Here is a 17,782-nt window from a genome sequence, read left to right as displayed (position 1 = left end):
TTTACCTAGAGATAGTAACATATACTTATTTTTTATCAGTAGTTGCTGATAAATTTTTCTGTAATGTGTATTTTCTTTTCTGAATCTTAGCTTTTGTGAGACATAAAAATTTACCTTGATCAATGAGAATTTACTTGAGGGCATCTGACTGGCTCAGTCGGACGATCTTGTGACTCTTAAACTTGGGGTTTTAAGTTTGAGCCCCATATTGGGTGTAGAGCTTACCAAAGAAAATAAATAAACTTAAAAAAAAGTTAAGGGGCATCTGGGTGGTTCAGCTGGTTAAGTGTCCAACACTTGATTTCTGCTCAGTCATGATCCCAGGGTCCTGGGATCCAGCCCCTCTTTGGGCTTCCTGCTGAGCATGGAACCCTCTTGGGATTCTATCTCTGTTTTCCTCTACCACTCTCCCCCACACATGCTCTTTCTATAAGATTAAATTAAATTAAATTAAATTAAATTATACTAAAATAATAAAATATAAAATAGGAGCACCTGGGTGGCTCAGTTAGTTGAGTGTTCTACTTTGGCTCAGGTCATGATCTCGTGGTTCCTGAATTTGAGCCCCACATCAGGCTCACTACTGTCAGCATAGAGACCACTTCAGATCCTCTGTCCCCCTCTGACCCTCCCCTGCTTGCACTCTCTCAAAAATAAATAAACATTTAAAAATAAAATAAAGGGGCACTTGGGTAGCTCAGTAGGTTAAGCATCCAACTCTTGCTTTCAGCTCAAGTCATGATCTTGTAGTTCATGAGTTTGAGGCCTGCATTGGGCTCTACACTGACAGTGTACAGCCCGTTTGGGATTCTCTCTTACTCCCTCTCTGTCTGCCCCTTCCCTGCTCTCTCTCTCTCTCAAAATAAATAAACTAAAAAAATAAAAAAAATGTTTTTAAAACATTGAAAAATAATTTTAGAAAATGAGAATCTACTTGAAAAACTTTGCTGTTTGGAAGGCTTTCTGTAAAATACCTGAACATAAGTGGGAATCATGGAATAGGATATCAGCAATCCGAACTGGCTTTTCTCCCCAAACTCATATTAATCTTATATTCCTCTCTCCATCTCCACTCCCCAGTTAAGGAGACCTAGAGATGGGGCTTGTCTTTAGCTACTACAGCATGGAGAGTAATAGCAAAGGCTTTAGAATTAGACCTGGTTTTGAGTTGAGGTTGCACCACTAGCTGTATGTTCTTTACAACTTTTTAAAACAGAAGTCTCAATTTCCTTTTTTCAAAAATGGAGATAACAGTGCCTACTTCATGGATTATTGGGAAGATTAAGTAAGATGATACATGGAAAACAATCAGTTCCTAGTACATAATGATAAGTGAAAGTCCTTGGTGTTATTAGATTTAACCAAAAGTGTGGATGACTTTGGTAACTCTCATTTCCCTTTCCAGGCTATCTTTTTATTCCTTCAGGCACTAAATTAAACAAACAAATAAGAATTGGGTATGGAACTTACATAAAAAGGCCCTTCTGGGTCCCCTGAAGTTTCATTCTTTTCATTCAGTTTCATTCTTTGCCATGTGGCTGTCCAGTTTTCCTACCATTTATTTAAGATACTGTCCTTTTCCCCATTGTATATTCATGGCTTCATGTAGTAAATTAATTGACTATACATGCATGCAGTTTTTTCTGGGCTCTCTGTACTGTTTCATTGATCCATGTGTCTCTTTATGCCCCTACCATACTGTTCTGATTACTATAGCTTTGTAAGACAATTTTCTGGCTCCATATACATTTTAGAATTGTTTCTTCTATATCTGTGGAAAATGCCATTGGATTTTTGATAAGGATGGCATTAAATCTGCGGATTGTTTTGGGCAGTATGAACATTTTGACAATCTTCATTCTTCCAATCATGAACACTGAATATCTTTCCCTTTATTTGTCTTTTTCAATCTCTTTTATTGATGTCTTACAGTTTTCAATGTATAGGTCTTTCACCTCCTTGTTAAATTTATTCCCAGGCATTTTATTCTTTTTGATGAATTGTAAATGGAACTGCTTTCTTAATTTCTCTGTTAGTTCATTATTAGTGTATAGAAATATAGCAGATTTTTACATATTGATTTTATATCCTGAAACTTTACTGAATTCTTTTATTGGTTCTAATGTTTTTTTGGTGGAATCTTTAGAGTTTTCTATATATAATACATCGTCTGCAATTAGTGACAGTTTTACTTCTTCCTTTCCAATTTGGATGCCTTTTATTTCTTTTTCTTGCCAAGTTGCTATGGCTAGGACTTCCAATACTATGTTGAGTAAAAGTGGCGAGAGTGGACATCTTTGCCTTATTCCCTATCTTAGAGAAAAGCTTTCAGCTTTTTACTGTGGAGTATGATGTTACCTGTGGGCTTGTCATATATGTCCTTTATTATGTTGAGGTATTTCCTTCTATATGCACTTTGTTGAGAGTTTTTATCATAAACAGATGTTGAATTTTGTCAAATGCTTTTCCTACATCTATTGAGATGATCACTTGACTTTTTTTGAGTTTATTTATTTTGGGAGAGAGAGAGAGAGAGAGAGAGAGAGAGAGAGAGAAAATGAACGAGTGGGGGAGAGGCAGAGAAAGAGGGAAAGAGAATCCCAAGCAGACTCCACACTGTCAGTGCAGAGCTAGATGTGGGGCTCAATTTCTCAAATTATGAGATCATGACCTGAGCCAAAATCAAGAGTAGAACACTTAACCAACTGAGCCAGCCAGGTGCCCTTGATCATATGATTTTAATTTTTTAAAAAATGTTTATTTTTATTAGAGAGAGAGAATGAGTGAGTGAGTGGGGGGTGGGGGGCAGAGAGAGAGAGGAGATAGAGGATCCGAAGCAAGCTCTGCACTAATAGCTCAGAGCTCAATGTGGGGCTCAAACTCACAAACTGAGAAATCATGACCTGAGCAGAAGTCAGACACTTAACCAACTGAGCCACCCAGGCGCCCCTGATTTTAACAAATTTTTTTTTAATGTTTATTTATTTTTTGAGAGATGGAGAGAGACAGAGCACAAGCAGGGGAGGGGCAGAGAGAGAGAAGGAGACACAGAATCTGAAGCAGGCTCCAGGCTCTGACCTGTCAGCACAGAACCCGACACGGGGCTCAAACTCACAAACCGTGAGATCATGACTTGAGCCAAAATTGGCTGCTTGACCAACTGAGCCACCCAGGTGCCCCTAGGTGCCCCTGATTTTAATTTTCAATTGATTTGCAGATGTTGAACCATCTCTGAATCCCTGGAATAAATCCCATTTGATTATGGGGTGTAATCCTTTTAAGGTACTCTTGAGTTTGGTTTGCTAATATTTTGTTGAGGGTTTTTGAAAATATATTCATCAGGGATACTGGCTTGTAATTTTTTTTTTAATTTTTTAATGTTTATTTATTTTTGAGACAGAGAGAGACAGAGCATGAACAGGGGAGGGTCAGAGAGAGAGGGAGACACGGAATCCGAAACAGGCTCCGGGCTCCGAGCTGTCAGCACAGAGCCCGACGTGGGGCTCGAACCCACGGACCGCGAGATCATGACCTGGGCTGAAGTCGGACGCTCAACCGACTGAGCCACCCAGGCGCCCCGTGGCTTGTAATTTTCTAATGGCATCCTCTAATGGTTTTGGTATTAGGGTAATGCTGACCTGGTAAAATGAGTTTGGGGGGTTCCCTCTTCTATTTTTTGGAAGAATTTGGGAAGGATTGGTATTAATTCTTTGAATGTTTGGTAGAATTCACCAGTGAAGCTGCTGGGTCCTGAACTTTTGTTTGTGGGAAGGTTTCTTTGTTTCTTGTTTTTAAGTTTTAATTTAGGTAATTTCTACACCCAATGTGAGGCTCAAACTCATGACCCTGAGATCAAGAGTCATATGTTCCTGCAACTGAGCCAGCCAAGTGCCCCTAAAACGTTTTTTATTACAGATTCAATCTCCTTATTAGTAATCAGTCTGTTCAGATTTTCTATTTCTTTACGATTCATGAAGTAGTTTGTATGTTTCTAGGAATTTATTTTATTTCCTAGGTCATCAAATTTGTTAGCATGTAATTATTCATAGTAGTCTCTTATGATCCTTTGTTTTTCTCTGTTATCTGTTTTAATGTCTCTTCTTTCATTTCTGATTTTGTTTGATCTCTCTTTTTATCTTGGTGAATCTAGCGAAAAGTTTGTCAGTTTTGTTCGTCTTTTCAAAGAACCAAATCTTAGTTTCATTGATCTTTTCTATTGTCTTTTTAGTCTCTATTTGGTTTATTTCTGCTCTGATATTTGTTACTGCCTTCCTTTTACTAACTTTGGACTTTGTCCTTTTTTTCTGGTTCATTGAGGTATAAAGCTACATTATTTATTTGATATTTTTCTTGTTTCTTGAGATAAGCGTTTATTTCTTTGAGTTTCCCTCTTAAAATTGCTTTGCTGCATCCCATAAATTTTGGTATGTTATGTTTCCATTTTCATTTGTCTCATGGTATTTTTTTCCTCCTCTGATTTTTTTTTTTTTTTTTTTTTTTTTTTTTTGAGAAAGAGAAGGCACAATTGAATGAGGGGCAGAGAGAGAGAGAGAGAGAGAAGTGGGGTTCACCCATGGGACTCGAACTCACTCATGAACCATGAGATCATGAGCTGAGTCAAAGTGAGATGCTTAACAACTGAGCCATCCCGATTTTTTCTTTGACTCACTGTTTGTTCAGCAGTATGTTGCTTAATTTCCACATACTTGTGAGTTTTCTGGTTTTTATTCTTATATTTGATTTCTAGTTTCATTTTTTTTTTAATTTTTATTTATTGTTTTTACAGAGAGAGAGAGACAGAGCACAAGCAGGGGAGGGGCAGAGAGAGAATGAGACCTGTACAGAATCCGAAGCAGGCTTCAGGCCCTGAGCTGTCAGCACAGAGCCCAATGCAGGGCTCAAACTCATGAACCTTGAGATCCTGACTGAGCTGAAGTCAGACGCTTAACCAACTGAGGCACACAGGTGCCACTGATTTCTAGTTTCTTACTGTTATGGTTGAAAACATTGCTTGATATCCTCTTAAATGTATTACGACTTGTTTTGTGGCCTAAGATAAACTAATATAATGTTGTATGTCAATTTTACCTCAATTAAAACCTTTTTTAAATAAAAAATAAATAGGGGCACCTGGGTGGCTCAGCTGGTTAAGCGTCCGATTTCAGCTCAGGTCAGGATCTCAAGGTCCCTGGTTTTGAGCCCCACGTTAGGTTCTGTGCCGACAGCTTAGAGCCTGGAGCCTGCTTCAGATCCTGTGTCTCCCTTTCTCTATGCCCCTCCCCAATCACACTCTATCTCTCTCTCTCAAAAATAAAATAAAAACATAAAAAAATAGAAATAAAAATAAAATGGTAAATAAATGAATAACAGAGGCATAAAGGAATCAGAAATTCTTAAAGAAATGGCTGACATCACATTCAGAGTGGGAAATGTTGGGGCACCTGGGTGGCTCAGTCAGTTAAGCGTCCAGCTTTGGCTCAGGTCATGATCTCACAGTTCGTGGGTTCAAGCCCCATGTTGGGCTCTGTGCTGATAGCCCAGCACCTGGAGCCTGCTTTGGATTTTGTGTCTCCCTCTCTCTCTGCCCCTCCCCTGCTCTCACTCTGTTACTGTGTCTCTCAAAAATAAGTAAACATTAAAAAAAAATTTTTTTAAATAGAGTGGGAAATGTTTAAAATAAACCTGGAACTTCTTGTCATATCAGAAATAAAGGAAGCTATCAAAGACTACTCGAGCCAAGTCAGAAGTCAGCGAGGCTCCCACTGGCTAAAGTTGAGATGATTTGGCTATCAATACTAGTAAGTACAATAGATTGAAGCAAATCAAATATGCTTAAATTCATGAATATATAAAAATAGTAAAAACAAATCATTAACCACCTTGAGAAGTGCTAGGGAACCAACTTATTTTGAAAACTGGTAATTGAAACAATCAAGCATTTGTCCTGGCTTTGCTAAATAAACTGTACCTCAGGGTAACCAAATAGTTGATGAGGAAAAGTTGCTCTGTATAGAAGTATTTCAACTCATAAATGAAGAATGGTAAGGGTGCTTGGGTGGCTCAGTCAGTGGAGCATCTGACTCTTGATTTTGGCTCAGGTCATGATCCCAGGGTTGTGGGATCAAGCCCCATGTCGGTTTGTGTGCTGAGAGTGGCCCCTGCTTGGGATCCTCTCTCTGTCTCTCTCTGTCTCTCTCTCCCTTTGTCCTTCTCCCCCACTCATGCACTCTCTCTCTCTCTCTCTCAAAAAAAAAAAAAAGAAATGATAAAATTAGAGTATCATCACTTTGCAACCCTGTAATATTGTGACTTACAATAAGAAATATGTATAATGGTCTTCATCCCATTTCTGTCACAGAGCTCCTAAAATCCTTGGAATTTTCTAAGTGATGTGACCTTTAAAGGTGTCACTTGTTTGGTAATGAGGTGATTTTTAAAATTAATTAATTAATTTTTTTATTTTTGTAATAATTTAATGTTTATTTGTATTTGAGAGAGAGAGACAGAGTGCAAGCAGGAGATGGGCAGAGAGAGAGGGAGACAGAATCTGAAGCAGACTCCAACTCTGACCTGTCAGCACAGAGCCCAATTCAGGGCTCGAACTCACAAACCACAAGCCAAAAACCACAAACCTGAGCCAAAGTTGGTCGCTTAACCAACTAAGCCACCCAGGCACCCCAAGTGATTTTTTTTTTAAAGTTTATTTATTTTGAGAGAGAGAGAGAGTGAGCATGAGTTGGGGAGGGCCAGAGACAGAGGAAGAATCCCAAGCAGGCTCTGTTCTGTTAGTCCTGACCCGACTAACCTGAAATTTAGAGCTACTGACCTGAAATTTAGATGCTTAACTGTCTGAGCCAACCAAGTGCCCCAGGACAAATGACTTTTTTAAAAGTTTATTTATCTATTTTAAGAGAGAGACAGAGAGTTGGGGAAGACTAGAGACAGAAGGAGAGGAAGAGAGAGAATCCCAAACAGGCCCTGCATTATCAGCAAGGAGCCTGATGCAGGGCTCAAACTCATGAACTGTGAGATCATGACCTGAGCTGAAGTCTGATGCTTAACTGACTGAGCCATCCAGGCTCCCCTATAATGAGGTGACTTTTTGACCCCACTTAGAGATGAGGGCTGGTTGCCAGGAGAACCAACCATGTGAATAGAGGGTTAGGACTTTTCTACCTCCCTCAACTCTAGGGAGGAAGGAGGGCTGGAACTAAATCAATTGCCAATAGTCAGTTATTTAATCAATCATGCCCTTGTAATGAATCTTTCATAAAACCCCAAAAGGATGGTGTTCCAAGACTTTCCAGATTGGAGAACCAGAACCCTTCCCACATGCCACCATGCTGGGTCTTGAACTCCATGAGGACAGAAGCTCCTTTGTTTGGGACCTCACCCTATGTATCCCTTCATCTGGTTGTTGACCTGTATCCTTTAATATTCTTTGTAATAAACTGATAATATAGTGAGTAAATGGGTTTCCTGAGTTTTGTGAGCTGCTCTAGCAGATTCGTTGAACCTAAGGAGGGGCTCATGTGAACTTCTGATTTATGCCCACTATGTCAGAAGTATAGGTAACAACTTGGACCTTTGACTGACATCTGAAGGCCAGTCTAGAAATTAATTGAATACAGGAAGGCATTGTGGGAACCTCCATTCTGTAGACAGTGGGTCAGAAGCACACATAATAACCTGGGATTGTGATTGGCATTGGAAGTGGAGGGCAGTCTTATGAGACTGAGCCCCTAACCCTTGGAATCTGATGCTATCTCTGGGGAGATAGTGTCAGAATTGAATTGAATTGTAAGACACCCAGCTGGTGTTGGAGAATTGCTTGGTGGGGGGAGGGAGGCACCCCCACTCCACCACACACATTGGAAATTAGGTCCAGAACATTTAAACCCCTGGTGAATTGATGACCTGCGAGCTCAAAAGATCATCATTAGCGATTACAAATACCACAAAAAGAAAAGGTGCTCGGGGCACCTGGGTGGCTCAGTCGGTTAAGTGGCCGACTTCGGCTCAGGTCATGATTTTGCGGTCCGTGAGTTTGAGCCCCGTGTCGGGCTCTGTGCTGACAGCTCAGAGCCTGGCGCCTGTTTCAGATTCTGTGTCTCCCTCTCTCTGACCCTCCCCCGTTTATGCTCTGTCTCTCTCTGTCTCAAAAATAAATAAACGTTAAAAAAAAAATTAAAAAAAAAAAAAGAAAGACAGGTGCTGATTGATTTGACTAAGGTTCTGGATTGAACTACCAATTACAGAAATACAGAGAATGAAGACATTTGAATATCACCATAGGGATCAATTTGGAAAGTCTAGTCTGTGGGAAATCTACAGAAAAATGGCCTTTTTTTTTTTTTTTAAACAAATTAATGCCAGGGGAGAAAGAGAACAACAAGGAAGTTACTGAATAAAAGATTAAAAGACCTATCAGCCCAGGGGTGCTTGGGTGGTTCCATTGGTTGAGCATCCGACTCTTGATTTTGGCTCAGGTCATGATCCCAGGGTTGTGGGATCAAGCTCTACATCAGGCTCTGCGCTGAGCATGGAGCCTGCTTGGGATTCTCTTTCTCCCTTTCTTTCTGCCCCACCCCCCTCGCAACAAACAAGCAAACAAATAAATGACATATCAACCCAATTTATTTAGATCCTGACTCAAAGATGTTTTGTTTTAATTTTTTTAATGTTTATTTTTGAGAGAGAGAGAGAGAGGATGAACATGAGAGGGGGAGGGCCAGAGAGAGAGGGGGACAAAGGATCTAAAGTGGGCTCCATGCTGACAGCAGAGAGCCTGATGTGGGACTCAAATTCACAAATTGTGAGATCATGACCTGAGCCAAAGTTGGATGCTTAACCAATTGAGCCACCCAGGCACCTCCAGAGATTGTTTAAAAAGAATAACTTTATGAGACAATAAGGGAAGTTTAAATTCTGAATATTTATGGTATTAAGGAACGAATGTCCCTGGTCATGATAATGATATTATGGTTATGTTAGAAAGAAGTTCTTGGGCGGCTGGGTGGCTCAGGAGGTTTGATATCTGACTCTTGATTTCAGCTCAGGTCATGATGTCATGGTTCATGGGTTGGAGTCCCATTTTGGGCACCCATGCTGATGGTACAGAGCCTGCTTGGGATTCTCACTCTCTCTCTCTCTGCCCCCCTCCTGCTAGCTATCTTTCTCTCTTAAAAATAAATAAACTTTTTTTTTCTTTCTTTTTTTTTTTAATTTTTTTTTTTAATGTTTATTTATTTTTGAGACAGAGAGAGACAGAGCATGAATGGGGGAGGGGCAGAGAGAGAGGGAGACACAGAATCAGAAGCAGGCTCCAGGCTCTGAGCCATCAGCCCAGAGCCTGACGTGGGGCTTGAACTCATGAACCGTGAGATCGTGACCTGAGCTGAAGTCGGACGCTCAACCGACTGAGCCACCCAGGCGCCCAAAAATAAATAAACTTTAAAAAGTGTCCTTATCTTTTAAAAATCCAGATAGAAATATTTATGACTATACACAATTTTTAAAGTACAGAATATTATTAGGCCAACTTCTCCAATCTTAAAATAGAAATATATTAAAAACAATACTTTTTTCAGATTTATTGGGATACAATTCATATTTAACACTGTGTAAGTTTAAGGTGTACAACATATTTACCTTGTGAAATGATTACCACAATAAGGTTGGTTAATATATCCATATATATTATCATATAATTACTATTTTTGTGTGTGGTGGTAAGAACACTTAAGATTTATTCTCAGGGTGCCTGGGTGGCTCAGTTGATTAAGCCTCTGACTCTTGGTTTCGTCTCAGATCATGATCTCAGTTGTGCAATGGAGCCCTATGTTGGGCTCCATGCTGAGCGTGGAGCCTGCTTAAGATTCTCTCTCTCTCTCACCCTCTGCCCTTCTGCCCAACTTGTGTTCTTTCTTCCTCTCTCTCTCAAATTAAAGTAAAATAAAATTTTATTCTCTTAGCAACTTTCTTTTTTCTCTTTCTTTCTTTCTTTCTTTCTTTCTTTCTTTCTAAGTAATCTCTACCCCCAACATGGGACTGGAACTCACAACCCTGAGATCAAGAGTCACATGACCCACCAACTGAGTCAGCTAGGTGTCTGTCCCAGCAACTTTCAAGTATACAATACAGTATTGTTAACTATAGTCACTATACTGTACATTAGGTCCCCAGAACTTCTATCTGGAAGTTTGTACCCTTTGACCAACATATTCTCATTTTCCCACCCCCAGCCCTGGTACCACCAATCTGTTTCAATAAGTTTTGCTTTTTTTTTTTTTTTAATTTTTTTTTTTAACGTTTATTTATTTTTGAGACAGAGAGAGAGCATGAACAGGGGAGGGTCAGAGAAAGAGGGAGACACAGAATCTGAAACAGGCTCCAGGCTCTGAGCTGTCAGCACAGAGCCTGATGCGGGGCTCGAACCCACAGACTGTGAGATCATGACCTGAGCCGAAGTCGGACGCTCAACCGACTGAGCCGCCCAGGCACCCCAAGTTTTGCTTTTTAAGATTCCACATGAAAGTGAGATCATACACGATTTATCTTTCTCTGAGTTATTCTGCCTAGAATAATGCCCATCCGTGTTGTCACAAATGGCAGGATTTCCTTTGTTTATTTTTTTATTTTTTTATTATTTTTTTTAATAAACATTTTTATTTTACTTTTATTTTATTTTATTTCATTTTATGTTTATTCATTTTTGACAGACGGAGAGAGACAGAGCATGAGCGGGGAAGGGGCAGAGAGAGGGAGATACGGAATCCAAAGCAGGCTCCAGGCTCTGAGCTGTCAGCTCAGAGCCTGATGCGGGGCTAGAACTCACGGACTGAAAGATCATGACCTGAGTCGAAGTCGGACACTCAACCGACTGAGCCACCCAGGCGCCCCAGGATTTCCTTTTTTTTAAATGGCTGATTAATTTTCCATCACACACACATATACACACACACACATACACTGCATTTTCTTTATCCATCCATCCATCTTTAAAAAACTTTTTTTAAAATGTTTATTTATTTTTGAGAGAGACAGAGACAGAGTGCAAGCTGGGGAGGGGCAGAGAGAGAGGGAGACACAGAATTCAAAGCAGGCTCCAGGCTGTCAGAACCAAGCCTGAAGCAGGACTTGAACTCATGAACTGTGAGATCATGACCTGAGCTGAAGTCAGCCACTTATCCAACTGAGCCATCCAGGTGTCCCTGTCGTCTTCTTCTTCTTCTTCTTCTTCTTCTTCTTCTTCTTCTTCTTCTTCTTCTTCTTCTTCTTCTTCTTCTCTTAAAGAGAAAGAGAGAGCATGAGCAGGGGAGAGAGGCAGAGAGAGAGAGAGAGAGAGAGAATCTCTCTCAATCCCACAACTCTGGAATCACGACTGAGCCAAAACTAAGAGTCAGATGCTCAATCGACTGAGCCATGCAGATACCCCTCTTTATCCATCCTTTGGTGCACATTTAAATTGTTTCCATGTCTTGGCTAATTGTGAATAATGCTGCAATGAACTTGCGGGTGCAGGTATATTTTCAAGATACTGATTTCATTTCATTTCTATTTTTACCCAGAAGTGGGATCTTTGGTATTTCTATTTTTAATTTTTTGAAGAACCTCAATACTGGTTTTCCTAACAGTGATTATTTTCACTGCAAAGCACAGTGAGTAGAGAAGCCATTCAGAAGACTAGGGTTCCAGGTGAATCTGAATTGTGTCCTAAAACTCTAGGGAAGAATACTTTCAAACAGATGAGAAAGAGGAGACTGGAAAGGTAAACTGCTATTGCAAAATGCCTGACACCACCATGACTCTACTACTACCCCTGAAGTACTAAAAGAGCTTTCTAACTGGTCTCTGTTGGGCTTTCATCATTCCCCATTCCTCAACCTAGTCTCAAAACAACAGCCAGAGCAATCCTTTAAAGACATAAATCATATAATTTTGCTTTCTCCTTAAAACTTTCCAATTGTTTTCCAATTCACCCAGAATAAAATTCAAAGAGTTTATGGTGGTTTCATGTTACCTCTATGACTCTCCCTCTCTGTCACTTCATTCTATCCCCACCGAATTTCTTGTCATTCTTCTAATGTTTCAGGCTACATCCAAGTTCTGAGCCCTCACACTGGCCTGGTCCCTGTGTCTGGAATTGTCCTTCAAGATAACAGCGGGATTCTTTTATATCCTTCAGATTTTTCTCATGTCACTTTCTCAGCAAATACTTCCCTGGCCATATCTGAAATTTCAACACCTTCTCTACTCACTTTCTTCTATCTCCTCTCCTGCTTTATATTTTGTCTTTATACATATTATACATCTCTGATATACATTTTAAATTGTTTTGCTTATTGGTAATTTCTCTCACCAAGCTCCATGAGGTCAGAAGTTTGCTTGTTTTCTTCACTGCTTATATCCTTCCTACTTAGAACAAAGCCTGTTATAATAGATGCTTGCTTAGAAAATATTTATTAAATAAATGAATACTTGAATGGCCCCCCCTCCTTTTCTTCAAATCTAGTTAAGTGTCACCTTATCAGTGAGGCCTTTCCTTAAGATCCTGTATAATATAAGTACCTTTCCCTCTACATACCCCAAAACCATTTCCCTGCTTTAAAAAAAAATTGCAGTCAGCACCATCTGACAAATTATATAATTTGTCTCTTTTCCTTTCCCTGTAGATTCTAAGTTCCACGAAGGCTGGGACTGTATCCGCAAGAACCGGAGCACTTGACTCTTGGTAGGTATTCAGGTTATTTCTTGGGTGAACTAATGAACAATTTCGGACTGACAGCATTCTTTCCACGATCACAAACACTGTCAGAGTGGCCACGAAGTTCCATCACAATCTAGAGAAGCTTGCCAACTAGCACTGTAAACTTCACACTCCAGGTGCTTCTTCAAGAGCACTGTTCTTCGCTAGGAACTGCAAATGTCGCTGGGAACTGTTCGCCATTTCATTTCTGCCCCTAAAATTTAAGCACAGAATTGACAGCTCAGGGCAACGCAGCGATTACAAGTATTTAGCAAATTTCGTTGTAAACTGTCGGTGTTAACCGAAACTTAAACGTGTTTACTTGACTCTGTACAGCACTGTCCGAGAACAAAAGCTAATTCCTGGTAGGTGGGGCCTGGCCTGTATGGCTCAGGATTGGCTAAGACGCGGCAGGCCTCGCCCCCGTCGAACAGATTCGCCCTTGGGCGGGGCTGTGTTGGGCGGTGCGTGGGCGGGGCGAGGCGGGGCGGAGCCAGGCGGGCTTGGCTGGCCGGGCAGGGCGATCTCCCGCCCACCGGACTCACGATTGGCTGAGGCTCCGCAGGCTCTACCCTTGCTGGCTCACTGCGCGCGCATGGGCGGGGCCGTCCCGTGAGGCGCGTGGGGTGGGGGGGGCTGGACTTGGGGTTGGGGCTGGGGATGCTGCGGCTGGGCGGACCTGCTAGGCTTGGGCTGTGGCCGAGGGATGGCGAACGTGCGGGTGGCCGTGAGGGTCCGACCTCTCAGCAAGAGGTGAGTCTGGAAGGGAGGGGGCTCCTGAGGCGTCATATGAGCTGAGAGGAGGGCGAGGTTCCCGCCTCTCGCTCAAGTGATTCTGGCGCGGAGAAGTCAGACACAAAGTGGCCCAAGGGGCCAGGGTCCGGAAACCCTAAAAGCCTGGCGGGACAAAGTTTCGGTTAGAACTTTCGGGTCTCGTCCTGGGGTATAGTGCTTACTGGATTGCGTCAGCTGTGGGCTGCGCTGTGTCCGTGTCCCTGGAGTCCTGTGAGCAGGAGTTTTGGGGGACCACGGCTCAAGTCTTGATGCATGGGTTGGGCCTTTCTCACTGAGTTCGCTGAGAAGGGCTGGGAAAGTACCCGGGGAGAGGAATGGGCAGTGTCTTTTCTTCTTGGTGGCTCTGGAGTACCTGCGGGGGCTGAGGCAGAATTGTGTTTGCTCCTGAGCGCACATTGGTTTCTCTGCACAGATGTGGAGAGAGCCAGATTGTAAGGCATGAGAGGGAAATTGAGGCCCAGGGAGAGCGCGGTTTCATCCCATGCACGGTAGCAGAAGTGGGTAGTAGAAGGAAGTTATTCTAACCCGTTTCTTCAGTGTCGTCAGTGCTTATTTCCTCGTGGGTCAATCAGATCCATCATCTCTCAGCTCTTGAGGCATCCAATATCAGGCGACATAATTTCTTCCCTTTTTCATGGATTTTCCACTCCTAGGTTTGGAAAGCCAGGGAAGGGCTGGTATTTTAATTGTTTTTGTTTGTTGTCGTTTTTTAACGTGGGGCTCGAGCTCACCCAGAGATCAGGAGAGCAAGAGGCTCATGCTTTACTGATTGAGCCAACCAGGCGCCCCTGAACTGTGTGTGTGTGTGTTAATTTTTTAATGTTTTATATTTTTGAGAGAGAGAGAGAGAGAGAGAGAGAGAGCGAGAGCGAGCAGGTGACAGGCAGAGAGAGGGAGACACAGAATCTGAAGTAGGCTCCAGGCTCTGAGCTGTCAGCACAGAGCCCAACATGGGGCTTGAACTCACGGACCATGAGATCATGACCTGAGCCGAGGTCAGATGCTTAGCCAACTGAGCCACCGAGGGGCCCCACCCCTGTACCGTTTTTTAAAGAGCTATTAGAGTTTGCTGATAGGTATAGAAGGTGTAGAAAGAACACTGAGAGCAAAGGACTTCAGCTGTTAGAAAACCCCCTTTTGGGGAGAGGATGTGTAGAGGGAGGTGAGTGAGAGGAGACAAAGCTGGCAGAATGTAGTTTGGGATCATAAGACATATAATGGAATTATTTGGGAGGTTTAAAAATTTTCCAGGACATAAGGTGGCTTGCAAATTGGGCAGAAGGATAAACAAAAATGCATTGTCTCCCATAACAAAATTTGGTACTAGCAGGGATTATTTTTGTCCCTGGTATGGTGGTGATTGGTTTTGAAAAGTCATACAATTGACAGAATAATGAGGAGAGCAATGGGATGAGGGAAAGAAACAAGAACAGAAAAGAAAGTAGGAAAAAGGCAAAAGAGATACAATGAAGAAAGAAGGAAAGCAGTACGTGCCTGAACTGCTGTGTTTAGATTGGTAAGTGGTTTATGACATCGGGCTTCTGCATGATTGAATGTGGTGACTTATGGTTGAGTTTTCATAGGTGCAGCTGCCACCTTGGAGGTAGCCTCCAGCTCATCTTCTTTTTGCAAAACTGTTTTTTTAGGGTTCTCAGGATAATTACCTTGAACACCCCTAACAGTAGCCTCTCAATTCCTTGAGTGCTAGGAATTTATAATAGTGTGGATTAGATTAATAAAATGCTGTTGTGGAGCACCTGGGTGGCTCAGTCGGTTAAGTGTTCAACTTCCACTCAGGTCATGATCTCCCGCGTTGGTGAGTTTGAGCCCCACTTCCGGCTCTGTGCTGACAGCTCAGAGCCTGGAGCCTGCTTAGGATTCCAGGTCTCCCTCTCTCGCTGCCCCTTCCCCACTCCTGCTCTGTCTCTTGCTCTCCAAAAATAAACATAAAAAAACTAAGAAAATGCTTTTGAAATTGAGTTATTTGCAGCCATGGTAGAGAGTAATTTATCTCATCAAACAAAAGTGAAGGTGAAAGAAGGGCACAAAAGCTTTCTTGCTTTTAGTTTAGGTTACGAGGCTTGAGCCTCAAGAGGTAGAATGCCAATACTGCAGATATCCAGGTGTGAATAAATTATATGAGGCTGAAGATTCAGGAGCAAATATGGATAAACCCACTGTGACTCTTCAGCTAAGAAGTCAAGACCACTCCTGTCTTCTCAGAGAACCCTGCAGAGATGCAGCTATACCCAGGGTTTGTTAACTTCCACTATCTTTGCTGGGGTTCATCCAAATGTAGGGAATCTGGGGGTGCCTGGGTGGCTCAGTCGGTTAAGCGTCCGACTTGACTTCGGCTCAGGTCATGATCTCACGGTCCGTGAGTTCGAGCCCCGCGTCGGGCTCTGGGCTGACGGCTTGGAGCCTGGAGCCTGCTTCCGATTCTGTGTCTCCCTGTCTCTCAGCCCCTCCCCCGTTCATGCTCTGCCTCTCTCTGTCTCAAAAATAAATAAACGTTAAAAAAAAAATTCAAATGTAGGGAATCTGCTAATTATGTGGTTTGTTCAACCTTCAAATAAGTCACTGGCACGGATTCAGCTAATAGTCATTGGATATGATGTACTTGTGAAGAAATCTTAGAGATCATCTGGTCTAAGCTTCCATTTTTTGTTTTTCCAGATAAAAAATGGTCTTGTTTAAGGTCTAAAAGTAGGTAGAGTCAAGATTCCAGTCAGTAGACGAAGTTCTTCCTTCCTGAGACGACCGAAAAGTTGCGCTTCTTGATCAAATGCCTGTTTGCTTAATAGGACTGGGGCTGACCATAAGTAAAATGATAATGTGGGAAATGGTTTTGATTCCCTCCCACTCCTCACAATTTCCCATAATTAGAAAATCTGTAGCTCATTATGTGATGCTCTTCCTTGCGTATCCAGAATCATTCATCATTGAAAGAACATGTTCTCTTCTGTCAATATTGTAGGCTCTGGAATACTCCCCACTGCCCTGTCAAAAGTTACTGTTCGTATACTATATTCTCTTTCTGTGGGTCGTAGGTTTTTTTTTTTTTTTAATCTGTAAAATAGGATAACTACTTCAATGTTTTTTTATGAAGATTAAATGAAAGAATGCATTAAAAATACCTAGGGCTTGGCTCATTTTAAGGGTACAAAAAAGTGTTCGCTATAAAGTTTTTAACAATTATTTTTATTACTCCTTATACTTAGATGTCTGCTTTTTTTTTTTTTTTTAACTTTTACAAATGATTAGATAATAAGTGGTAATGGCTTGCTTATTTTCCCCTCTAGGACAGTGATTCTCAAATTACCATTTGCATACAATCCACCTGGGGAGCTTGTTACAATGCAACTTGGTTGTTGTTCTCCACCCCATAATGCAACTTGTTAACAGGAATTCAAATAAACCCACCAACTCACTTAATTCTGATGAAGGTAGCCTGTGGACCACACTCTAAGAAACATTGTTGTAGGAGTAAATGTGTAACTGAGGATTTATCCCTGTGCAAAGGGAAATTCAAAGAAATAAATGCCTCTTGGTAGAATTCAGGACCCCAAGGCAAGTGTTAGTAGCGCCATTCCGCGGCATAAGGCTCCATCTCTGCAGACTTTCGTTGAGCTCTGTGTGGCCAGCTCCCCAGTTGAGGTTGGTGCCCTTTCTTTCTGTTCACTGTTTTTTTCAAGTTTATTTATTTATTTTGAGAGAGAGAGAGAGAAAGCGTGAGTTGGGGAGGGGCATAGCGAATCCGAAGCAGGTTCCACACTATCAGTGTGTAGCCCGACACAGGGCTTGAACCTATGAACCATGAGTTAAATGCATAACCGCTTAACCGTTTGAGCCACCCAGGTGCCCCTGTTCTGCTCAGTTTTAATTCTCCCTCATTTTGTTTTAGAATAGCTTGGAATCCCTAGGTTACCAATGGCAGTGGTCCAGGCCTGGAAGAGTCAGCATCTTACCCTTATGATTTGTATCTTTCTTCCAAGAAGTAAAATTCAGGATGTTTCTTTTCAGGCTGCTTTATATGAGAGAGTCATAGATGAATCCTCAAGAAAGGGTGTTCTTAGAAAAAATTAGGTAATAGATTTGGAAAAGTTATTGCATGATTTTTTTTTTTTTATTTTCTTTATTGTCCAAATTTACTACAATATGTGTATTGCTTTTATAGTGGGAGGAGAGATAATAAAATGTACCTTAGAATGAAGAAAGGAAAAAAATGTTATGTAAAAT

General features: G+C 41.6%; 1 protein-coding gene across 7 annotated transcripts in view; it reads left to right on the top strand.

Annotated features, from left to right (window-relative positions):
* The first annotated feature begins 13,398 nt into the window (after window positions 1-13,398).
* STARD9 (StAR related lipid transfer domain containing 9) overlaps window positions 13,399-17,782 on the top strand; it is a 119,980-nt gene continuing 115,596 nt past the window's right edge. For all 7 annotated transcript variants that reach the window (XR_002078072.2, XM_053889143.1, XM_019442405.2 and 4 more), the window contains exon 1: window positions 13,399-13,501. Coding sequence is in view for 6 of the 7 variants with exons in the window: in XM_053889143.1 (XP_053745118.1) it covers window positions 13,455-13,501 (47 nt within the window). In the remaining variant the exon portion in view is untranslated. The remainder of the gene's footprint in view (window positions 13,502-17,782) is intronic.

Source organism: Panthera pardus, unplaced genomic scaffold (genome assembly GCF_024362965.1).
Source record: "Panthera pardus isolate Hobbes unplaced genomic scaffold, ASM2436296v1 HiC_scaffold_24, whole genome shotgun sequence".
Taxonomy (NCBI): domain Eukaryota; kingdom Metazoa; phylum Chordata; class Mammalia; order Carnivora; family Felidae; genus Panthera; species Panthera pardus.
Note: the sequence above shows the minus strand (reverse complement) of the source record. Positions and strands in the feature narration are given on the sequence as shown.